Below are 24,954 nucleotides of genomic sequence, written 5' to 3' on the forward strand. Positions count from 1 at the left end.
AGCCAACACCTAAAACCCCTCTGGCAATACAAACAAAAGCACAACTTTAAGCTTTAGCCTCCTTTTAAAATGTGCCTTTCAGCAAACAGATAAGCAAGTAGAAAGATCAGGATCTGGGAATGTTAACAGCATACAGTGAGATGCTCCTGAACCAAACCAGCAAGAGAAATATTTTCTTAAAAGCAGTCCTACAGAAAGAATTCTTATCATAGATAAGGGTGCAGTCTAGTGGCAAACTTCATGAAATGCAGCCCCTTTTTTTCCAAAGGAAAGGGAGAGCCCTTCTAAAGAGAAGAAGGAAATGTAAAAGGGGTGAATCCCACCCCAGGTCGTCCCAAATGGGGCGGGCAAGGAGGAGTCATTTCTCTCTGATCTGCCTGTGAAGTCCACAGCCTAGCCATGTGGATTTCATAGACAAAGGGAAATCACCACCTTCCTTCCTTTAAGACTTTAGCTTTCTTTCATTCTACTAAGGAAAGAAGGGATCCTATAGTGTTTGAAGAGGTTGCCTGAGGTTTCGAAAAGAATAATAATGTCCCTAGTCAGGATCTCTTCAGAGCAAGTCCTCTGGCCCTGTCAGCTCTCAGTCCTGAGATGTACCTGTGCATGCCAGTCAACCTTAGAACAAGGTGCTCCTCTGGTCTCTCATCCATTCCCTCCAGAGATGTGGCCCTATCCAATAGAAATGCTCCAGTAGAAGAATATGAAGGGAACATATCGCTCCAATCTGCCTTCCTTCCATCCCAAAACTCCACACCAGGACACATTAGGTCACCAGGCAAGATTTTCAGACTTAGCATCTTCTGGAAAGCGCTAGTCTCTGTAAGTCACTGCTCCCTACAGTGCTGTTGAATGAATATCCCTTCCCACAAGTACACACAACACAGATACCCACAAGCTTGAATAAGCGTGCAGGCATGTGTGCGTACACACACACACACACACACCCTCACACAGTAACTTAGACACTAGCAGACAGCCATTTCCCAAAGCTTAGGAAGAATTGTTTGGGTACTGTATATATCCACTTGGCTAGTAAGAAAATGCTTCTCCCTGCAGCCTGGGCCTTGGCTAGTTAAGGGGTGGGAGGGAGGGGGAGACCGCGTTACTCTTCATTGTGTCCACCAGCTCCTCGAATTCTCCCTTCCACTCGCGCCCCCCACCGACCCCCCCGCCTTGTAGGCATCCCAGCCCTGTCCCCCAAGCCCCTTTCTTACATTCCGGGGGGAGGGGGACACTGTTCCGGGAGCGCAGGGGAGCCCCCGTGCGTCTAGAAGGCCTCTCCCCACCCCCACCCCGTGTGAGTTTGTACTGCAAAGCTCCTTGGCATCCTCGCCTGGGTTGGGTGTTGGGGAGCTCAAATAGCAGCTACAAACTGGCTGGCGGCCAGGGGCCGTCTATTTAAAAGCGCCTGCTCCACCGGAGCCCGTAGTCTCTTTGGAAACTTCTGCCGGGGGGAAAAGAGCTAGGAAAGAGGGGCAAATCGGTGTGGGTTTTTTTTCTCTTTTCTTGCTTCTTTGAATTACCCCCTCTTCCGTTTGCACCCTTCTTCGAGCTTCACGCAGAACCTGCGGATTTCGAAGAGGTGCTGGCAGAGTGGGAGCAAAGAGGTGTTAGGGTTTGGGATTGGGGGGCTTTTTTTTTTTAATTTCTTGATTTCAACGTTTTCCCCCACTCTCGCGGCCACCGCCGCCGCCTCTTACCTGTTCCTCGGCAGCCGCGCGCTGCAGGCAGCTGAAGGTTAGAAAGGAGCAGGGTGCATTTTAGATCTTAAACAAAATTTTTGAAGACAGACCCGTTCTTTTTCTCCCCCCACCCCCACCCCCTTCTCCTCCACAGCCTCCGAGCTCATTATTCCGGTGGTTGCTTCGGGGTGAACAATTTTTGTCTTTTTCCTCCCTGTAATTCTGAGCAGGTCTGGCCGGGGGGGGTTGTTTCTCCGGCTTCCACTCCCTCCGCGTGCACCTGGCGCTGCTCTTTCCCCCCCAACCTGTTGCAAGTCCTTTAATCCTTGCAATTGGGACTTGCTTGCAGGCACCTCAGCCCTCCATCTCTCCCTACGTTTTGCAATTGTCTGGGGGAGGGCACCTGCTCTACCTGCCAGGAAAAATTTTTTTTTAATTTCTCCGGGCGCCCTCTTGGTCCCTTTCTCCCTACACGCTCGCTCTTGTGCCCCGCCCCAAGGTAAAGGGGAAGACTCGGAGAAGATGGTGCTCACCGCGGTCCTCCTGCTGCTGGCCTCCTGTGCGGGGCCGGCCCAGGGCCTGGGCTCCTTCGTGCACTGCGAGCCCTGCGACGAGAAAGCCCTCTCCATGTGCCCCCCCAGCCCCCTGGGCTGCGAGCTGGTGAAAGAGCCGGGCTGCGGTTGCTGCATGACTTGCGCCCTGGCCGAGGGGCAGTCGTGCGGCGTCTACACTGAGCGCTGTGCCCAGGGGCTTCGCTGCCTCCCCCGGCAGGACGAGGAGAAGCCGCTGCACGCCCTGCTGCACGGCCGCGGGGTTTGCCTCAACGAAAAGAGCTACCGCGAGCAAGCCAAGATCGGTGAGCGCGCTCAGTGTGCCAGTCAGTTACACGGCGCACGGCCGGGGGACACGGGACAGGCTGGCCCCGCGCGCTTGGCCCAGCAAGTGGCTTGGAGCCGGGGTGTAGCCCGGGAGGAGGGCGGGGAGGGTCCTTGCACTTCGGAATTGGAGCCGGGCGGATCCAGCTACCCCGGGGCTGCTTTCTTAGCCGAGCCTCTCCCTCTCACGGCTTTCGCTCCTTCTCCTCGCCCCTACCCCCACCCTTCCCTACCCTCCCCCTCCCCCTCCCCCTCCGTCTGCATACTGACTCTGAGCTGCTTTCGGTCTCCAGGTCCAAACCCCCAGGTACTCAATTCCCAGTCTGAGAAGGCGCCTGTTACATTATCAACTCCCTCCTCCACCCACCCAATACGGCTTTTTTCTGAACTTGAAAAAAAAAAAAAATCTCTTTGTTAAAATACTGCTTTAACTAGGGACCTGGAGAGAGAGGCGTTACCGGTCTTCTGTGGTAATTCCACCTTTGTCCCTCCCAGCCCCTGCCCCTGCCCCCCACCAGTCGGTCCTGGCGAGTCTTTCCCTCTACCCCTACACGCACTCGCGCGCACACACACGCACCAACGCTTGAAAGCTAACGCCTTTAGGGTGGGGGCTTTGATGCCCCTCCCACGTGCACACCCATTGCTCTTGACTCGGTGTGATTGTTTGCGGCACAGGGTAAAACATTAAAATGCAAAATACCTTTTTTTCCTTCCAGGAAGGGAAAAATTACTTGAGCACGCTCGGCGGCGGTGGGGAGGCGCGGGGCGGGGGGGGGGGGCGAGGGGGAGCGGGGAGAAATGGGAAAGAAGGGTTTCTGTTCCCCTGTTGAGTGTTCGTCCCTGAATCTAATTCCTTTTCCCCCCCGCCCCAGTTCAGACTTTACCTAGGAGGAAAGGTGGACATAGGGGCAAGAAGGGATGTAGAACTCAGACATCACAACTTCCCCGCCAGTGCTAATCTCCGCACCACCACCACCACCACCTCAATCTTTCAAACCGGATCACAAGTGGGTGTGGTGTAAATGCGAGAGGGGCCCAGGAAACACAGAATGCAAAATCAACTAGGCGGAGACCGAAAAGCCGCGCTCCCGGAGCCTCCCCACCGCCTCCAAGTAGCCCCGCCCCCGGGTGGCCCCGCCCCCAAATTCTCTGCTTCTCGAGTCTAAGGTTTAAAAGGTTGATAGAGCTCCTTGTTCTGATCAGAACAGTTCTGCCCGCGTTCCTTAGAATGTGTTACTTTTTAGACTTACCTGATCTTACTTTTTTTTTAAGTCTAATGAGCTGTACACAAAAATCTGGGCTCTGAAACGTCAACCTTTTATTAATCCTCTCCTAAAGAGGTTAAGACTTAGCTAAATAACGTTTTTTCAGTGTCGTTTTTCATGAGGCAATGTCTTTTTCCCTCCTACCCCGTCCATTAGGGCGCCCCAATATGAGTTTTCGTAACTACAAACTACACACTATCACGTAGGATACGAGTGCGTCAGCGCTTGAGAAGCGGCAAAACTTTCCTGGGTCCAACCTCGATCCCCGCAAACCTTGCAGGGTTTGCCTGTCGCCTTCGGCCGCCCCCCACTTTGAGAAAGGCAGTGGTCCTCCGGATTACAGCCTGCAAAAAAGGAACGGAGTGCAACGCGCAGGCCCCGGAGGCCCTGGAGGCCGGTTTGTGGAGTTATTTTTATTAAGAGCCACTTTTCAAAGGCGGTCCTGGCCGCCCTCATCTTGGGGGATGTGGATTTGGAAAAGCTTAGCAGGGCGGAGGGGGGCGCGGGGAGGAGGAGTGGAGAAAAGGTATGAATCGATTTCCTGGCTTGGAAGAGAGCGCTCTGGGTAATAATCCGGTCACATCGAAAGTATGCAAGGTATCACTCAGCCGCTTTCTGGACCGGCTTTTATTCGCCCAACTGTGAGGTTGGTGTGATGTGGTTGGTGGGGAGGGTGTGCGCGCAGGGCGCGCGCACGCGCAATTGCTTGGAAGAGCAAATTGGCTCATCATCCAACTTTCCAGTTCAACGTAACGCGCGCGCGTGCGCGCGCGCGCGCACACACACACACACACACACACACACCGGCTTTTCTCCCGAGCAAGATGCCCTTTAGACTTCTGCTGCCCATTCCTCAACCCCCACCTTCAAGGTGCCTCCTGGCGAACACGTAGTTGCCTCCCCGCCCCACCCCACGCTTTCTTGGCGACTCCACCCCGCCTTTGGCAGGTGCCTGACCGACCACGGTTGCAGGATGGCTGCAAGAGCTGACCCCTTCCTCCCGGAAGATAGTATGGTAGTGGGCGCTCCGGGCTCCAGTCCTTCAACTCGAAAACCGTTGAGTAGGTCCCCAAAAAGTTGGAGATGGGTCCATAAAGAGAGGGAAATGAACAGAGAGAGGGAGGAGAGTGTCGGCTCTCTTGACCAAAAATCCTGCTCCCCAACAACCCACCACCATGTCCCCCTACCAAAGTTCAGCAGTGAGAAGCTGGATTTGCCTCTCTCTCCTGCGGTTGCCATACAGATAATAGATACGGATAGGGATGATATATGCATATATATACGCACACATAAGTCAAAAGATATATGCGTATATAAAGAAAGATATATAGATACGTATCTTTTTTTAACCAAAAGAAAAAGTGCATTTCCAGAATCCGAAACGGGGAGCCGAAGAGAGCGAGGTGGCAGGCAGCCAAAGCTGCTGGGAGGAAGAGCTGAGGACCGGCGGGCGGAGACTGGTGTTTTGCTGGGCGCGTTGCTGAGCAACCGGAGAGCGAGTCCGCCCGCTAACTGGGTGCTGGGAGCGCGCCGAGCCCTGCATTTTATTTTGGCCAGTTCTGGGGCAAAGATAGATATAGAAACAGGGCAGTGTGTGTGAGGCTGGAGGGAGGCTGGAGACTGGAGTTATTTATTGAGCCAAGCTCAGTAAATATGGGTGAGCTGGGTCCAGTCAAGGAAGCACCGGGCTTTGCTTGGGCATTGTTTGCAGAAGGACCCTTGTGGCTTGCTGGGCAGGAGGGCGAAATACTACTTGCCCGGTTCTGGGAGATCTCTCCTGAGCCCGTGAGACGTTAAGCTTGGGATACAGGGAGAAATGGGTTCTGAGTTTCAGTTCTGTCACTGAGAAATAAGAGAGAGAGGACAGAAAGTACACTCTGGGAATGAAAAAATATTATCTAAATAAAAATGAATTCGGCCTTTGCTTCTTTGAGGGGTTTGGCGTCCATCACCCTGTCATCCACTCCAAGCCTGGTCCAAATGCCATGTTGAAGTCAAGTTCCAGAGTTAGGTTTATTGGCCAAATTTGTGTCTGGGTTGAACAAGCTCATGGAAAACCAAAGGAGCCAGATTCCTTTCCCACCCGCACCCCCTCCCTTTGAAATAAGTCTTTGAGAGGCTGGCTGTGCCGAGCCAACCAAAGTGGGAGCAGGGAAGATGAGAGACCGAGAAGGTGCTTTTAACTTGACTTTTCTTGCCTCCTGCCCCCTCTTTCTCCTGTGTCAGCTCAGACTGGAAGGGCAAGGACAGTTGGCCACAGTGAGAACACATTTTCTTTCCATATTTCTCTTTTCTTCTCCCTCCCTCCCACTCCCCCACCCCTTCTCCATCCCCTAGCTCCAGGGCATTCCCTGAGGGCTCGAGTTTTAGGCCAGAGCTGCTGCCAGTTAGTGTGGGGGCTTGGGTTGGATCTGAAGGGCAGGTGGGTTTGCAGCTGCAGAGGGAGGACCCGGCTGACCTAGGAGGCAGAGGTCACCATGAGGGTTACAGCAAAGGGTATGGGAGCAGGAATCCCAACAGAAGCCCTGGTACCCTTAAGGGGTGGGGGGAGGGGGCTAGCAGGAAAGGAAGGTGATTTTTGTCTGTAGTTTTTACCTTGCACCTGAGCAATGCCTTTGAAACTTTCGGTTATTTAATGCATAGAACATAGAACTCTGGAGGAGGGATCCACATACTCTGAGCCCACTGCATCCAGAAACTGGAAGAACTCCATAAACAGACCAGGTACCAGTGAGGGACCAACAGGGAGCAGAAGTGAAGAGGGCGGGAGAAGGGATGTGGTGAGAGATGAGGAGGCAATGTGGAGGGGTTTTGTTTGAGTTTTTGTTTTGCATTTTTACTATGTTGGTCCAAAAGTTGCAATCCCCAGAGAGCATCCTTAAATGGCAATCTGGATATGTTTTCCAAAACAATGGGATTTATTACATATTTGCAAAAATAAATAAAGAAATAAACAAGGAAGCCCGTTCTAAGCTTCTGCTTCCCACTGCCCCATGTCCAGAGGATCTCCTACTTTTGTTTCCAGTTCCTTTTTTTTTCCACGATTTCTATTATGATGCCTTCCCCCTCCCCCCACATAAATCCAGAGGAGCTACTGAAAACCTCTCTGAGAGACAAAGTGGCTTTTCCTACCTGGCCGCTTGGCTCAGCTCAGTCCTAGTGTCTCCCCAGGAATGGTCTAGGTATTAGCCAAAGAGTGTTAATACTGGAAAGAACCCATAGATCGTAGCACTCAAAGCGACCGTTTTACAGATGAGAACACTGAGGCGGAGAGTGCAGAGTTACGTGTCCAAAATTAGGTGCAGGATTAGCAAGCAGAGTCAGGGCTAGCACTCAGTCTTACTGTCCTCTTGATTCCACACCCACGCCCCATCCCGGCCTTTCTTCACTAGTCACTAGGGCTCTCGCCGGGGCCCAGCCTAACTTGCCAGGAAGCCTTCAGCAAATATGGCCCAAGGCTGTCTTCCCATAGTGGGGGTTGTGAAGATGAACTGGGGGCTCAGAACTTGGGAGTGCTGTCTTTTAAGGGAAGAAGTAACTTGGCCCCAAAGTGGAGAATGCAACACCCTTTTTATTTTCAATCACACTCTGTTGCATCCCTTTTCCTACACGGTCTTGGAAGCAAGACTGGCTTAGGCTAGTGGTTTAGTGAGGGATGGGGACAAGGAGGGTGGACAGGGACGGTGCTGAGCCCAGGCTTCGGGTCCATGTACTAAACCTCCTTCCCTGAACTGCAGGGAGCTCTGCCGATGTGGGAAGGCAGGCAGGCCCTCTGGCCCACCGTGTAGAAGGAGAACATGGCCCAGAAGTAGCCAGCTTCCGCCAGCCTCCACCAGCACAGGCCTTTCATGGAGTCAGGCAAGCAGGATGAGGAGACCTGAGCTCTGGGGTGGGGGGAGGGGGAGCAGGGTAGGAGCGGGGAGAGGAAACCACAGGCCCCCAGGCCCCAAGAGTTGATAAGGAAGAGAGCAAGAAAGTCACCGGGTTTGGGAACATAGGCAGGTATGTCAGCCATCTTTCCAAAGGAGAACAGAGACAGTCCTCCTGATTACAGCTGGGGGCCTCAGATGGATTCGAGGAGTTGCGGAGAGCCAAGAGCCATATGCTACTACATCCTGCAGCTGGGGCTGCTCCTCGCTTGGGGGATTCTTAAGAGGGAGGCAGATCAGTTAAGGCCCTCCTCCCAATAGGTTATACCTGCCAGGTGCACCCTGGGGGAGTTTTAATATAAAGAGGTTAGTTTCCTCATTTTTCATCCCTCCACCTCAACCATCAGACACGGGCCTTCCCTTGCCAAATCCTGAGGCAAGGCGCAGACCAAATTTGTACTCAGAACCTGGCGTCCTTTGACCTTTGCTGGTTCACACAGATGATTTAGGTGGGCTCTAGTTATCCTGAAGCATTCAGATTGTACCATCACACCTGAACTGAGTATCCTCCACCTTCTCTTTGTCACCCCACCGAAGAGGACTCTCATCCCAGACCCTTTAGAACAGCACTGGCCAGCGGAAATCCAAAACAAGCCACACATATAATTTCAAATTTTTTAGTCACCACATTTTTTAAAAAGGCAAAAAGAAACAGGTGAAATTCATTTTAACCATATTATTTTAATTCAATATATCCAAGATATTATCATTTCTACATACACTCAAGCAGTTACAATGAGATATTTTACGTTCTTTCTTTCATATAAAGTCTTTGAAATCTGAGGTATAGTTTGCATTTACAGTACATCTCAGTTTGGACACTAAATTTTCATTAAAAGTACTTGATCTGTATATTTAAGTTTCATACAATTTACAGTTGAAAAACTAGATTCATACACCTGAGTCGTTCCAAACACACCCAAAAAGTTTCCAATGACCACACTGAGTATTAGTTTTTAAATTTAAATTAATTTCAATGGAATAATTTTTTTTAGAGTTGGGGGCAGAGTGAGAAGGAGAGAGAGAATCTTAAGCAGGATCCACACCCAGCATGAGCCCGATGCGGGGCTCGATCCCAGAACCCTGAGATCGTGACCTGAGCCGAAATCAAGAGTCAGATGCTTAACCGCCTGAGCCACTCAGGGGCCCCTAAATGAAATAAATTTTTAAATTCAGCCCCACTAGCCACATTTCAAGCTTGAATGGCCACATGTGGCTAGTAGCCACCCAACTGGAAAGCACTAGACGCCACCAGCAAGCCCCCCCTACACCTGAGAAAGGAAGTAATGTCTGCTCTCTCCTCCTGCCCTGAAGAGTCCAAAAGGAAGAGTCTGAATCTGGATTGCCAGACACCACAAGACTTGTTTGACCCCCAGCAACTCTCTTTTCTTAGGGGGACTTTGGAGAGTTCTGGCTGCCTGCTCCCTGACACCTCCTTCTGGTCATCCTGGACTATTCTCAGGGAAGGTGGCTGCCTAATTGTAGTGTTCTGAATGGACCGCGATGAGTCATGAGTTGGAAACGTAGCCAGTTCAGACAAAGGGCCAAGTGCTTCCTCTCCCTCTCTCCCTTCTCCATTCAGAGGCTGCTTTCCACCTAGCCCCTCCATTCCCTTCTGGTTTGGGGTATATGTGAGGAACAGATAGAGACATTTCTACTGAGCATGCTCTATCTTCCCCAGCTCTAGAGAAACCCAGCCAGAGATACTCATCTTGGGAGTCGGTACGTAAGTGTGTATTTCTCATGTGTAAATGTATCACCAGCTGCCTCCTAGAGATCAAGAAATGTGTACCGGAGTCGCAGCCCTCGATCCTCCTTTGGCCCTAGGGGAGAAAAATGAGGGGGATCCTTTCTTTACCTCTGTTCCTAGGACAGTGGGAGATGTGTGAGCAAGACCCCAGCCTTTCGATCTGGGGGAATGTCACCAACTTGACAGCAGCCCTATCTATGCCATCAAGGGCAGTGGGTCACCTTTTCTCTCTCCATCTTTTGGAAGGAAACCTAGTGCCTTAATGCAGCATGAAGGAATGCCATTAGATAGGGGGATACTTCTGGAGGGAGCTCTCTAGGTGGGGACTGGTTCCTCTCACCTGGGGTTGGCAATCCGACTTGCTGGTAGTCTCTTATTCTGACTGTTTACCCACCATGCTATATGGTGTCTCTATTTCTCTGCTTAGGATAGAGATGTTACATACCTACGTTGGCCAACTTCGCTGTTGGTTTAGAGCACCTGAGTACATTAGTTTTCCTGGCCTGAAACGGGATGGGGGCTGGAAAGGAGCTCAGCAGGGTAAGCCTGTTGTCCTCATTGTCCAGTCACTGAGGCTCTGCACCTGCTCCCCGCCTCTGCCATTCACCCCAAGTCAAACTTCCCCTCCAGTGTCTTCTTGCAACTGATCCTTAGGATCACAGTTTTTGGGGTTTGTTTTCCTCTTAAAAAGACAGGGCCTCTTTCCTTCTCATCCCATAATTCGTGTTAAAAAGAGCCCAGAACATGCATATCTGTTACTGACCACAGAGGAAAAGAAAACAGTGTCTTCCAAGAGAGACTGGGGAAAGGCAGACACTGGCCAGGGATGGAATGGCTAGGAGGAGGCACACGGCAGTTCCCCTGGAAGGCTCAGCAGCCCCTCCCTACCACCCTGTGCCCATTCTCTTTATGCAAAGGCATGCACACACCATGTCATTGATTCTTTTGGCATCCACAGCTGGGAAACGGTCAGACTTCAGGAGACCGGAACACGTCTCACAATTTAAATAGTGAGCAGCCGATCCATCATTTCCCCGTAAGCTACATGTCCTAGCAAAAAGCAGAAGGATGCAGGTTGGCGGGGAAGCAGGGCAGGGTGGGGAGGGGGCGCAAAGCATCTAGCCACAGCCTGGCGTGGATTAGAGCCCTCAGACCAGCTGTCCAGCAGGACTTTCTGCAGGGATGAAAATGCTCTCTATCTGCGCTGTCCAACTCAGCAGCCGCTCACCACTGTGGCTATGGGTCCTTGAAAAGTGCATAGAGCAACTGAGGAGCTAAATTTGTAATTTGATTTCATATTTATTCATTTAAGTGGCCACATGTGGCTAGTGAGTACGGTAATGGATAGCACGACCTTAGATCAAAGAAGCCCTATAAACCCAGGGGAGCTCCACTTGTTGGCGTACCCCTGCGACCCGTTCCTCTGGTTCCCAGCTCCCTCTGCAGCAGCCACAGGCTTACAGGCAGGGGCATGAGTGAGGTGTCCTCTCAAGGCATCCATGTAACTGTGATGTGCCTGAGTTTATGTTACAGATGCACTTCTAGACCCACTTCTCTTTATCTCTCGAGGAAATCTGTGCATCTCTCCATTTAAAGATTATATACTGAATACCATACAATGGAGAGAAAAAGATAAATGACAAAGCTCTGCCCTTAGGAAGTTTACTGTTTAAATTCCACTGAAGGAGTAAGAATGAGAGCCGGAGGAAACCCAGCTCCCCTTTTCATTCCTTGTAGAGAGATTCTGGGCAAACCCATCTTGTCTCCTGGCTAGAAAAAGAGACTTTCCTCTCCCCAGGTCCAGGTGGCCTGGCAAAGCCCAACATTCTTCCTGAGCTGTGAATTCCGAGTACGCCTCTGTTTCTTCAATTTCCGTAAGCAACGTCGCAATATCTGGGCCACCCTTAGTTCTCTGAAGTTCGATGATGAGGTTAAGGTAGAGTGGGAAACTACCACCAGCCCAGGACCAGGGTGTTAATGGTGCCAGGACATGACTAAGAGCCCCAGGATGGAGGGTTAGATGGCAGGGGGCAACAGGTCCCCAACACCTCCATCACTGGGCTGGGGAGCAGGATGGAATCAGAAGGCTTCTTAAAAGCATGTGCCTGCGCCTACCGGCGCGCCATCAGGCACGCCCGCAAGAAAGCAGCGACAGCCAGAGGGTGCGTGTGGACAGCATGGTGGCCCTTGGGTGGGAGGCATGCATTGTACGCTCTGCTGTGAGCGGCGCTGCCCACCCTAGGACGCCTCCGGGTCCATAGCAGCTGGGCCTACAGCCAGACACCCTCTGTGTTTGCTGGGACAGGAAAATGGCATAGTCCTCAAGCAGGTGTTCATGTGTACCTGTGTGTGCCTCCGTGGAGGTTGGTGCAGCAGCGTGACCCGGGAGTGCCTTATGAATGAAGGAGGAACTGAGTTAGCCACCCCGATGTGGCAGGGGCAGGGGCCATCAGAGAGCGGCTCGGAAGGCGGACCAGACTCAGAACCCACCCGAAAGGCGACCATCAGGACACTGTGGTAGCCCTCACTTCCTTGGTCTTTGGATGAGATCGCGGAACTCACGGGCCCTTGGAGGAAGGAACAATACTGAGCATTCCACATTTTCCATCTGCTGCCGAATCCTTTCAAAATGACATCTAGAGATGGGAAGGGAGGCCCAGACAGGTCTCTCTTCTACCCCAGATCACTTTTCAGCTGCAGATTAGAGAAGCGGCAGGGGGCTAAGGCACAGGTCTGCCTTGTCCCCCCCCCCCCCATAAGCCTCCGGCTCTCACACCTGTCTTCACCCTCCCTGTATGTGGGTTTTTTCCAGTCGTCACCTGTCCATCCCCCTGACTCTTGAAATGCATGCTGCAGACACACAGAAGGAGAGGATTTGGGTAGCTGTCGGAGAAGTCTGGGAGGGCATCACGTAAGTCCCAGATCTTAAAATTGCCTACAGTCCCTAGAAATAAGCACTGGGGACATGTTGCATGGCCATCAGTCTAGTCCACCACCTACTGGCCATGGGAGGTATTGACCTGTTTGTGCAACGGCTTCCAGAACCTCCTGCACTTTGAAGTTCCTTTGCTGTGTGCAGGGCAACTTCACCAGGAAGTCCTCCCTTTTCATCCCACCTAAATCCCCTCTGCAACCTTGGTCCATTTTCTCTCGATGAAAGAGCACAGGAGCCGCCTGTCCACATGCACCTGCTTCTCTTATCTAAAATGTAAACACTGCCCAAATTGAAAGCCTATTTATGACTTGGCCAGGAAGCAGCGGAGTAGGCCTCGCTGGCTCTGGCATTCCAACTCTGGTCTTAACTTTCCAGCCATTTAGTCGTCGTAGTTCTGCACTGGCTTTGTGCTATGTCTCCACTGTCTCTGGAGCCTGCAGGGGACCACAAGACCCTGACGAGTATCCTCGATACTCCTCTTTCCTGCCGCCTACATAATAGGTCCCATGGGGTCAAGTGGCACCAAAAGCCAGGAGGCACATCAAAACTTTAAGCCTGCCCTTCGGAAGCAGCCAAAAAGCCTGTGAACTGGGGAAGGTATGCCCTCAGGAACCCCACCTCTGTGAGGGTGGGGAAGGAGAGAGGGTTTGCAGAAGTGCTTTGAGTTCCTTAAGGAACATACAGGAATCTACATCATTTTCCAGCATCAACATGTGCTTAGCCCCAAGGCCATACTTAAACACTTTGAGAGAAAAGAATAAGATCAAAGAAAATTTGCTGCCAAGTTTACTGAACCACTGTTAAGAGCCCCATCCTCCTCCCAGGAAGAGTGAGTCAAGGTTAAGGGCAGCCCACAGCATTTCTTAGAAAAGGTCCTAAAAGATGGAGGGTCTTGAGAAGAGCCGTCCGTATGTGGAGAGCTGTGAGCCAGCATGCCTCCATCCATGTCCCCGGAGGCCAGAGAGAGAAGCCCCGTGAGAGGTGACGCCACATCTGGTGGATGACACCCTCTGACCAGAGAAGGAGGGGTAGTGCCCCCATTCCAGATGTCTTTAAGAACTAGAAAGAGCACCCTGAGATACGTTCATGGACTATTCCTGCTTGGACACAGGGAGATGGACCCGACGGTCTATTGGAAGGATTCCAGGAGCTGGTACAGCCTGCTACTGGGAGTATGCAGCTTCCTGGGATCTCCCCCATGGAAGAGGGGACTCCTGGAGCCCAGCTGCACAGGTGCCCCTGAGGACAATTTGCTGGCCCTCCAGCTCCTCTAGGGGAGCCGCTCAGCCCTCTCACAGGTGCTCGTCAGCCCCTGGGCTTCCCACCCCCCTTCACTTCATCTGCTTACAATCTTAATTAGGGAAGGGGCGTGACCACGCACCACCAGAATGCCCCCCACCTTCCAATGGCAACCATCTCTTGCCCTCTCTTCTACCAGTGGTCAACCACTTTTTCAGAGTCAGAGTGCTTGGTGATGCTCAGAGAGGTTGAGTGAAGCATCTCAGATCACTCAGCAAGATGGGCTCAGCAGCCCTTCCATGCCACAGTTGGCTTTTCCTCTCCACGCACCTTTCCCCAGAACCTGAGCCTTGGGTTTGGGCCTAAGTGCTAGATCACAGAGCCCTAGCTTTTCAGTTTGTACTGAGTCCCCCAAGCCAGCTCTGCTCCTCCCTGCACTCCACCCCATGCTAGCTTGTCCCACAACCAAGAAGAGTGGCTTTACTCTAACCCTTGAAGGCTCTCGTCCACCTACCAGGCACTTCGCCACGCTGATTAACAATCACAGTAGGTTTCATGGAGTCAAGGCGAGGTGGGAAGAGGGAGGGAAAGACCACAAGTGGGGGATGGATCCTGGCACTGAGTTTTGGTCAGAGAAAGCCTGCCCATTTCTCTGCCATTTGTTCTCTCCGCATCATCAACCTCTCCGGTGACTACTTCCCCTCCTCTCTGGATAAATATCTAAATCAGCTAACCACCCAAAACACTGCAGACCTGTGGAGCCTTCTTCAGGGCGGGGAACTTCCCTGCCAGGGCCTTAAAGACTGGATACCTGTTCAATTAAGTTTGACAAATCCCAAGCCAACAGACAAACAGGTGCTCAGGTGTTTCCTGCCACCTGCCATCCTGACCGGCTTAGGCCAGGTCCCCAAATGCCTCCCTTACCCTACACCTGGAACTTCCCCTAGAGAGAGGGTTCCTGCCGCTGGGGACACAAAACAGGGTCTTCTCACCAAGATCCTCCTTCCCTGTGCAACCCCTCATCCCCACTTCCTTGGATCCCTCGCCTCCTCTTCATTCCCCATCCCAGGGCCTTGTCATGGTGGCTCCTGGAGAGCCCGGTGACAGTGGAGTGGGTGGAGAACAGGATTTTCCTTCATCTCATTTGGGCGATTCGGGGTCACTCCAGAGCCCTTTTCTTCTCTTTCTAAAATTTGAAAAGAAAAGAGGCAATGAACACAGGCTGCCCCGCCCCTGCCCACCCCACCTTGCACCTGGCCTCACTGCGGGCATCCTGGCCACGTCCTGCCCACCTGGGAAGAGCAATGGAGCCCTCCCCGCTCGGTCTGCCAAGGCCGGCGGGTCAAGGAGCTGAGAGGAGAATGGGGGGCCCAGAGAAGGGTGCCCAGAGATAAGAATGTACCGGACGTCTGTGGATGGAGAAAAGGCCAGGGGGTAGAATTTTCAGATCAACCAATAAATGAACAAAGTCCTACTTCTTTAAAGGTCATAAGTCAGCTAAGTATAGACTGTCACCAAGTCTCTCCTATATATAACTGCTCCAGCACCAGCCAGCTGCCAGCCTCTCTTGGCCTGGAGCTGAGTGCTCTTCCAGCCTCCCAGGGCCCAGAGCACAGAGCCAGCCTTGCGCCAGAGCAGGGCCTTGGGGTTCCAGGTCCCTCCACCCACACTGCACCCCTCCAGGCCCCACGTGTCTGGCTCTCTCAGGTCCCCTCCTCTCCATGATGCTCCCCACCACCCTGCTAGTCTAGATCCCGAGGACCCTCCTGCTCCCGGTTTCCCAAGTCAAAATCTATCTCAGCTCCAACAGTCCTGGAAGCACGAAGACCCCACTTGGGGATAGACTTGGCCTCTCCTGGCCACGCTGGGCTGTCACCTATTTTCCTCCATCAGCCTGCGTCTCTAGCTCGTGCTCTTCTTGGCAGCACCGCCCCGGCTATCTAGCCAGCCCCCCAGCAAGCAAGCCCCTCACCAGCGGCTGAGCACCCCCAGAGGCCACTTCCCTCCCACTGTCCCCTTCCTGCCCCCAGAATGTCCTGTCCCCCCGTCATACTGGCCCTCGTTTATCAGCCTGACCTTTTCAACCCCATTCCACTCCGCGAAGTCTTCTTAGATTTACTCCACTGGACGCCAGTCATACCAGCAACTCTCCAGCACTTGTACGAGTGCTGACTCCTACGTCTTCCTTCTTTCCCTGCTTTCCCCCAGTCTGGGAAGCGAAGCTCCCGGAGGGCAGACACCCTCGAGGCTCAGGCTCTGCCCTTGTGGCTCAGCCCCAGACGCTGACCCTCTGCCCGCTTCTCCTGCAGAGAGAGACTCCCGTGAGCACGAGGAGCCAACCACCTCCGAGATGGCAGAGGAGACCTACTCACCCAAGATCTTCCGGCCCAAGCATACCCGCATCTCCGAGCTGAAGGCCGAGGCCGTGAAGAAGGACCGCAGAAAGAAGCTGACCCAGTCCAAGTTTGTGGGGGGCGCTGAGAACACTGCCCATCCCCGGGTCATCTCTGCACCTGAGATGAGACAGGAATCTGAGCAGGTAAGTCTCACGGAGTTTGCAAACTTTGCACACTTTCTACACCCAGAGTGCCTGACAAGGTACAAAGGAGGAGAGAGCTTTGGGAGCGACTAGTTGGAACAAAATTCTCCATAGACCCTCAGCCCCCAGTGCCCTGGGCCACGCATTCTGCACATAGAGGTGCTTTCCCCTCGGGTCCTGCCGTGTCTCTCACCCCTGCCGTACTCACACAGGGCCCCTGCCGTAGACACATGGAGGCTTCCCTGCAGGAGCTCAAAGCCAGCCCGCGCATGGTGCCTCGTGCCGTGTACCTGCCCAACTGTGACCGCAAAGGATTCTACAAGAGAAAGCAGGTATGCCCCCGTCCCCCGTGCCCAAGTTCAGAGCGCTCCTGAAAATGGCACTTGCCAGAAAACCTTTACCTCTAAATGCTTACAATTTCTGTCATTAACAATAGTGTTTCCTGAACCTCCAATATCCACACAAGTACCACAATCAGGAGTTTCCCCATTCCCTCCTGTACTATACTCTGCTTCCATTTTGGTGATGCACCTTACTTACGTGAATTCATTTAAAAAGGAAACTTTATATCACCGTGTCATTTCACATGTTATATGCGCTATTTTCTGATAAACACACACATAAATATATGCACAGAGATAATGACTTCAAAACAAATTTTCAGCAGGTACCACCTGAAATAATCTACCTCCCATTTACAGCCAGGCTACCCTTTGGGCAACACTACTGTAGATTAACCAGTAATACTTAGCCTATTTGAGTGGTACCCATTACCTTAGGCCAGTGGTTCTCCCAGTTCCGGAAGCATCAGAATCACCTAGAAGGCTTGTTAAAACACTGATTGCTGAGCCCCACCCCAGAGTTTCAGGGATGGACTCTGAGAATTTTGCGTTTCTAACAAGTTCCCTTCCAGGTGACCCTGATGCTCCATAAGGATACCCTTCATCTAAGTTGGGGGTCAAGAGCCAGATGGCCTTGAGTCATTTGTTGGCTCTCCCACTTATGAGCTGCGTCCTCCTTACCTAGTTATGTAATGTCTCTGCCTCCAGTCTCTCATGCAAAATGATAATTGTACCTGTTGTCCTCATGCAGTTATGAGGGATTATGGATTAATCTTTGTAAAGCACTTAGAACAGTCCCTACTCTGTAGGAAGTGTTAAGTAGTGTCTGGTACCTGATAAAGCTGTAGAAATGATGCATCATCATCATCATCACCATCATCATCATCACCATCATCACCAGATCGCGTAGCTATATGGAGAATACCAAGTTGGAGGACCCTGAATGGGTGACATAAAAGAGATTGTAAGAGCTAGCCACGGGCAGACTGTCTAAGTGAGTATTTCCCCCTGGGGCCATCCCCCGTGCAGGGGGCATACCAGAACCCCGATAGTTGGGGCGGGGCAGACAAAGAGCAGGGCCAGAACAGGGGCCAGGCAGGAGCAGAGTCCAGGGGGACACAAAACAGGGTCTTCTCACCAAGATTCTCCTTCCCTGTGCATCCCCTCGTCCCTACTTCCTTGGATCCCTCCTCACTGCCTATCACTCTCCTCACTGCAGTGCAAGCCTTCCCGTGGCCGCAAACGTGGCATCTGCTGGTGCGTGGACAAGTACGGGATGAAGCTGCCAGGCATGGAGTATGTCGATGGGGACTTTCAGTGCCACACCTTCGACAGCAGCAACGTTGAGTGACGCGTCCCCTCCCCATCCTTCCCCCGCCCCCTCCCACCCCCAGCCCCGACTCCAGCCAGCACCTCCCTCCACCCCAGGACGCCACTCATTTCATCTCATTTAAGGGAAAAAACATACATATATCTATCTATTTGAGGAAACTGAGGACCTCGGAATCTCTAGTAAGGTCTCAACTTTCAAACCGGCAACAGCGGAGATGCAAACAGCTAAGGAGACCCCCCTTGAAAATGGTTTTCTTTTTGAGGCAAGTTGAATGGACAGGGAGGGAAGGGAGGAGGAACACGAAGGACAGAGAGAGAGAGAGAGAGAGAGAGAGAGAAGGGACACGTGTAGAGGAGAGGGGGAGACAAACCGAGTTTCGAAGAAGGAAAGAAGAATGTGGGCAGGAAGGAGAGCTCCCCAGGACCATGGCTGGACCCACCTTGTCGTGTCCAGCCCCGGCCTGAGTTGGGAGATGTTTGGGCACTGGAAGGTATGGCCCAAGGTGTGGCATTCTGTGGCACCCTTGAGGGTTTTGGTGGATTGGTCGCAGGGGGAGAAAGGAAACGACGGAAGGGGTCAGTGCCTCTCCTGGACCTATCTCCACCTCCAGCCAGCAAGCTGCCCGGCTTGACCCCGCCCCTCCTCCCCCTCCCCCGGCAGAGGGTTCTCCCTCCCCAAAACTTATGAAAACTAAAATGCATTCCATTCCTCTCAAGACAAAGCAAATGAATAACCGAGTGCTATTAGATAGATAGGTTTTCCGAAGCAGATACACAAAGATGATGTATGTGTGCATACTTCAGTCCCCATGCACACTTTCAGAAAGCAGTACGCTCCCTGAGTGGAGAGACTTGCTCTTCCGAGGTGACTAGATCACGTCCACATGGGTGGTTCCAGCCCCTCGTGGCACTCCGTTCGCTACTAGCACGGCCTCTCTGGGGGAGGATAGGCTGAAATAAACGCAGCCTCGTACGGACTTTTCTACGAGGCTCCATGTAGTCATATATAAGGCATATACATCTATGTTCTTTCTTTTTTGCTTTCTTCCTTCCTTCCTTTCTTTCAAAGGTTTGCATTAACTTTTCATAATTCTTCTGGGGGCACTGAGGAGCTTCCTCATTCTGGGAAAACCAAGAAAACCCATATTCTTCTAACACACTCCGTAACTGCGGTTTTGTCAGCCCCCCAGGAGCGGCAGACCCAAGCCCTCGGCGGGCCACGGTGTTGGACTCCTTTACAATTTCCCGGGTGCAGGTGCGTCCATAGGAACCACCAGCCAGGTAGATGAGGGCGCTCCGTGACACACACCCCCCACGTCCCCTGCACCTCTCGAGTTAGCCTTTCGACCCTCCGGAAGTCACCGGCTCTGGGCCCTGAACCAAAGGAGCACATCAGGTCCAAGTTTGACCCCCAGGTCCTGCCCAGCCTTTTCCTTTCAACCAGGCAGAACCTGCATTTTGAAGCCGGCAGAGCAGGAGAGAGACTGAAGTGAGAGATGGCAGTGAGCAGGATGGAAGTGAACAGGTTTAAATACAGGGAAATGGTAAAAGCGATTGCGAAGGCCAGAGTAGGAAGAGTGGAGGGACGGGGCTGGAGGGACGGCGGGGGACTGTCCCATTCTAGCTTTGGAGCAAAGCAACAGAAAGTGGGACAAAGCCAAGAGCAACTTCCTGCCTCCCCACCTTCTAAGCCCTTTGGGATTCAAGAGGAGAATGGGGGTGCAGTTTCTCAGAGAGAAATGAACTGACACCAGGCCTGGGAGCTGGGGAAGGTGGGTAACGTTAGCTGGGTTCTAGAACCTAGCCACTGGACAGGAGCAAGAATCAGCACAGGCTGTCTGTGCCTTTGGAGGGACAAGACCATGCACGCAGGTGGCCACCTTCACCCTGCAATGAAGGACTGAGGACAGAGCCTTTCAAGCTCTTCACATCCCCCCTGGCCAGTGTAGGCTTTCTCCCTGGGATAGAGGATGGAAGAAAGGCCCAGGACAGATGGATGCCTTGAGGGCGCTGTCATTTGGCAGCCAGATTCTGAACCAAGAAAATTCCCGACCCCACTGACTTCCTCAACAAATCGGCAGCTGCAGGGCTGTCCTCGGAGTCCAGAGATAGGCTGCGAGGGAAGGGCCTTGGACACTGGCAAAGGAGACCTCCCTCCTCGCTGACAACACAGCTCTCTCCACTCTTCCCTGATGGCGTGACACCGTGGAGACCACTCCAGCACCGAACTTGGGGCCATGAGGAGGGATAGCGGAGAAGAAAATAGATTTCCGCTGGTGGGAAACTTGCAGCTGTGGAACTTGGCCGGGGGAGTCTTCTGCCCCCACGACAGGACAGTTGGCTGGGACAGGAGAGGTGGTCGATTGTTATAGGACAAAAGGGCCTGATGGGGCTGGCAGCCACGAGGACTTGCTCGACCTGCTGCATCCACGTGCCCCATCTCTCTGCACGACTGTCCCCAAACCCCCGACTCACATTTCTGTGTCTTAGGCCAGTATTGTAAACCTTTCCCACTTCACTCTTCTGTTTGCCCATTCTTTCTGTGGATCTTGAGCAGTCATCTAACTGGGATCTGCCACGTGGATACTGGGGTGCCATTCCCCCTAAGAAAAGACTGAGCCAGGAATCGCATACCCCACCCCAAACCCCTCCCAAGGCCCCTGTTCCTGAGAGGGGCTCTCTCTTTTCTCCCCTGCTGTTTACTGGACTCTGAATGGGTGTCTGCCCCTTCCCTCGGCTCTTTGCAGTCAGCCATGAGGTGGGGAAGAGTAGGGCTGGTGTAACTCCACCAGTGTCTTTGGGTTTCCAAAGTTCATGCTGACTCCCCCAAATCTGTGAGTGCAGTACTTGCAGTGACTCTGCTCAGCTCACCACTCCCTAGAGGACGGTGGACCTTCATGATGGATGAGACTAACCTCCCAAGAGGGAGGCCTGGCCTGGGGAGGGAGTCATGGAGGAAGACGGAGCATCCCTGGGGCAGGGCGGAAGGGGAGGCTGGTGGGAAGCGCTGCGAACTGGGATCCTGACCAAGGATCTTCTTGACTCCAGGCCTTAGGCTCTGGAGTTTTCTGTGGCCTCAAGACTAGATGTTGTCCCACCCACCCACCCAGCCAGCAGTAGGCCTCTTCCCATCCCCCTTTGACTCATGCCTCACTCTAGCAGGGAGCCGATTACCTGTCCTTCCCACTGCTGCCAGGCGATTGAGGGAGGCCTCACCAGGACTGATCCTCCATCCCCCAGAGCTTCCCTACCCACCTGGGCAAAGCAGGGCATCCGGGACAGAAGAGACTCTAAAGTTTCTCAGACAGCCAGGCCTGGACAGACAGGCCTGGGGACATTCAACCCCCCCACAGGGGAGGACGGGAGGCCCAGGAGGTCCCATGTGGTCTACCTCCTGTCTCTTCACCCATTTTCCCATCACTGTCTCAGTGGTCTCCATGGTAATCCTGCAGGGTCAGCCCCCTCCCCTGGGGAGGTGGGCCTGACCACGGCTCGCCCACCACTTAGCTTGTTGGCGGCCACGCGGCTACCATGCCCTTCTCAAGGGGGCCCGGGGCTGCCCCTCTCCATCTGTTCAGCCCCCTCACCCCCAGAGGGCTGCGGTGCAGGTGGGAACTTCAGAGGGACGTGAGCCAAGGAGAAGCAAGCCTTGGGCTCAAAGAGGACATTTTTGGAGAAAGGAGGCTAAATTTTGAGAAGTGGTGGCAAAGAGGATGGGGACTTGCCAGCCAGCCACCTGGGCGTTGTACTGTCTTTATTTTTAAAACCACTAAAGTGCAAGATTTACTTTTGCACTTTTCTCCACTTTTGTTTTCTCCTAGGTTTTTGTTTCTTTTTATAAACGTTATTTTCTTGGTTTTCTAATGGAGTATATCTTTTAGCCCTTCTCACAGACTCTGGCCCCCTCTCTAACTCCTCGCTCTGGAAGGGGAAAGGGAAGGTGGAGAGCCTCAGCCGCCTGCGCCATCCCCCCCCCCCAACTTCTCTGGTTCCCCTCGCCACCAGCCTGAGTCCCGAATCTCCCACCGCCACCACCACACAGTAGCCCACACGGATAGACAGTCGTCAGACAAGATTCCTTCAGATTCCGAGTTGCCTACCGGTTTTTTTTCTCGTTTTTGAAGACAGCAATAACCACAGCACATATTACTGTAGCTCTCTGTAGTCTTACGTACATACATATCATAGCTCTATTCTCTCTCCCTTTGTTTTGTTTTTGACTTTTTTTTTTAATAAATGCTCATAATCTTTACTGATGAAAAGGATGAAAAAATGAATCGACAAATAAAACCAGTTTGTGGGGAAAAAAAAAAAGCAGAAAAAAAAAAATCACCTGAATGCAGAGGGGCTCGCCTCCTGTTTAGCATTTTGTACCTGAGGAAATAAAAAAAAAAAAAGAAAAAAAAAGCCAGAGGATCTCACGTTTTATTAAAAAAAGTGAAGATTGCTGTATACTATTTATTCAACTTATAATTTATGTTACTCCTTGATCTTTGTCTTTTGTCGTGACAAAGCATTTATTTAATAAAGTTAATGCATTCAGTTAGCCTGCGTCAGCGTCCTCCGAGGGCCCAGGGAAGGCAGGTGAAGGGCGAGAGGCACGTGGGGGTCCACTCAGGCCACACTCCAGAGGGCAAGGAGAACAGACCAGGCAGAAGCAAGGCCAAGGGGAGCCCCCAGACCCGGCCTCCCACCCAAACCTGGGTGCCCCCTTCTCCATCCGTTCAAAATATCCCATTGAGTTAATGTACGCAGCGTGCTTACGGCCGCAAGTGGTCAGTGCGTGCTCAGCGACTGCTGTCACTAACAGCCCTGCTATTAAGTAGAGTGGCCTTAATCTACCCTTCAGCCCATGATGGGTCTCCTTTCCTTGGAGAGGATTTTCAGGAAGGCATTTCTAGAACATTCCTCAGTTACTTATTCTAGTGCTTCATAAGCTCTTAACTCCTGGGAACCTCTAGAGGGGCCAGTGTGCATCCTACCACCCGCTCCTACCCAGCCCCCAGCTGTCTCCGCCCAGTGAAGAAGAAACCTATGAAACACCCGGTGACTCTGACTTTAACCTTCCAGCCATTGTCCTACGTCTGCCTTTCCTTCCTCCTGGGCCCCTTCTTCCCAATCTCCATGTGTCCCCTTCACGTGTGGGGTGCACAGCAGCACCCTGCCCTTTATGCATCCCCCCGACGGCACCCTACAGGGCCTCCCAGTCCTCGGGCCCAGCACCCCCACTCTGCCCAGCCCAAACCCCAGCACCCTGCCCCATCCAAGGCATGGGGCCGGTAGAGTAATTGGGAGCATCCCAGCCTGGCAAGCGGTTGGCTTGTCGCTGGGCGTGCATCTTTCTGAAGGGGTCACTGAAACTCTCTTCCCTGAGACCCTTCAGCAGTGCGGTCCCTCAGCCAGCGCCCAGCAGTAAAGGCAAAGACGGAACAGGCCCCTTGGCCTTGCCTCTGCCTCGCTGCACTAGGACGTACAGAGAAGGATCCGGAGTCTTCCCACTTTCCTTTGCAGGGGGGCTTAATGGGGGGGCTCAGGAAGAGTGGCATTCGGAAGGCTATGCTGGTCCAGCTACCTGGCACCACCTGCCGCGCGACTATCTCCTGGCCTTTCCATCGGCAACTGCTCACCCTACTGCCACCCACGTGCTGCTGGGGTGGGTGGGAGCCAGCCAGGCATCTTCTCCCCACTGCTCCTCCCTTAGGGCCCACTCTCCCATGCTCCTCTGCTGCCCTGGGGCCTCCTCTCTGCCCTGACAGCCCTCAACTGTGAACTCCCTGCTCACCCGTGAGGTCATCTAGGATTCCAGCTCCTGGCTGATGGGCCCCGTGCCCCACCCTCCCCCACACAGCTCAGGGGTCATCAGAACAACCCACGCAGCACTCCGGTGATCAGACCCTCACGGGGTCTTTGTGACCCAGGAGGACTGGGCTGGCACCTGCAGCCTGCTCATATGCCACCCTCCCCATCCCCAGCATGCCAAGCTGGTCCAAGGCTAAATTCCAGAGACACTGCTCCTTATGCTCTTGACTTCACCAGTCTCGTCTCCATCTCCTCAAAGCTCAGAAGCCACACGCTGAGCCTCAGCGCTCCACATGGAGAGTCTGAACACCCCACTCTCCCACTCTGATCGTAGTCTACATTACGGCGAGAAGCCTGATGGGGGCTGCAATGTCAGCCTTTTACTGATGGGAGAATGAGTCTTTGGCCTCCCCATTCTATTTTCCAACCCATCAAGCCTCTCTGGCTTTGCCCCCTTCCCTAGGGAGACGAGACCCAGGGCTCCACTGTTTGGGTCTCTCCCGCCCTGCAGCACCTCAACCCTGGAGAAGCCTCACCAGCCAACCCTGGCACTCCCGCACAACCCTGCTGAGCCCTGATGGAGAAAGTCTCACCACAGTGAGGGCTTATCATCACGGAATCCTCAAGCTCCAAATCCTGCCTGTGGAACCTGCTAGAGTTGTCTCGCTCCCACATCCCCTCGTGTGTACAACACCCTTTCATGCTTCTCCCCATACTGCCTTCTCCCCCTCAGAGAAATGCAAGACCTGCCCGTGAAAGTCTCCTACCTTCCCATCCAAACCCCTGAGGAGTCAGCCAGAACACCACCACCCTGTTCCCCTCTCCCGAACCCGTCTTCCTGTTTCCAAAGGACAGCCCTTCCCACCTGCCGCTCCTGTCCCTTCTCCAACAACTCCCCTCTCCTGCTGTGTGGGTGATGGAGAGGGAGTGAAGGGGGCACATAGGAAGAGCATCTTGTGGATAGAAACATTGGGTCTTGTTCTTGAACCTAGACGTCAGCATGAGGGTGATGGGAGCATCCCGTACGCTCAGGGACCTTGCCTATCTTATCTCACACCTTACAAACTACAAGTTCAAAAACAAGAACAACATTTGAACTCATCACTTTTCCTCCTAAACTCTCCCCTCTTCTCTTCCCATATCCCTCCTCCCCTTCTGGTTGCAATCCCAGAGGATGGTACCAGCCAGCATCCACCCAGCAGCAGCCTGACCCCTTGGCTGTCATTGCAGCAGCAGCCTGACCCCTACTGTCATTGCAGCAGCAG

The 24,954-nt window shown here is 53.0% G+C and overlaps 1 protein-coding gene across 1 annotated transcript; it reads left to right on the forward strand.

The window, feature by feature from the left end:
* The first annotated feature begins 1,420 nt into the window (after positions 1–1,420).
* IGFBP5 (insulin like growth factor binding protein 5) lies at positions 1,421–22,436 on the forward strand. Its single transcript, XM_025891885.2, has 4 exons — positions 1,421–2,541; positions 15,988–16,217; positions 16,430–16,549; positions 17,778–22,436. The coding sequence occupies exons 1-4, from the start codon at positions 2,208–2,210 to the stop codon at positions 17,907–17,909; spliced, it is 816 nt and encodes a 271-aa protein (XP_025747670.1). The 5' UTR covers positions 1,421–2,207; the 3' UTR covers positions 17,910–22,436.
* The last annotated feature ends 2,518 nt before the right edge of the window (positions 22,437–24,954 follow it).

The sequence above is a fragment of the Callorhinus ursinus genome, unplaced genomic scaffold, assembly GCF_003265705.2.
Source record: "Callorhinus ursinus isolate GAN/ISIS: 27379988/994484 unplaced genomic scaffold, GSC_fseal_2.0 scaffold2, whole genome shotgun sequence".
NCBI lineage: Eukaryota > Metazoa > Chordata > Mammalia > Carnivora > Otariidae > Callorhinus > Callorhinus ursinus.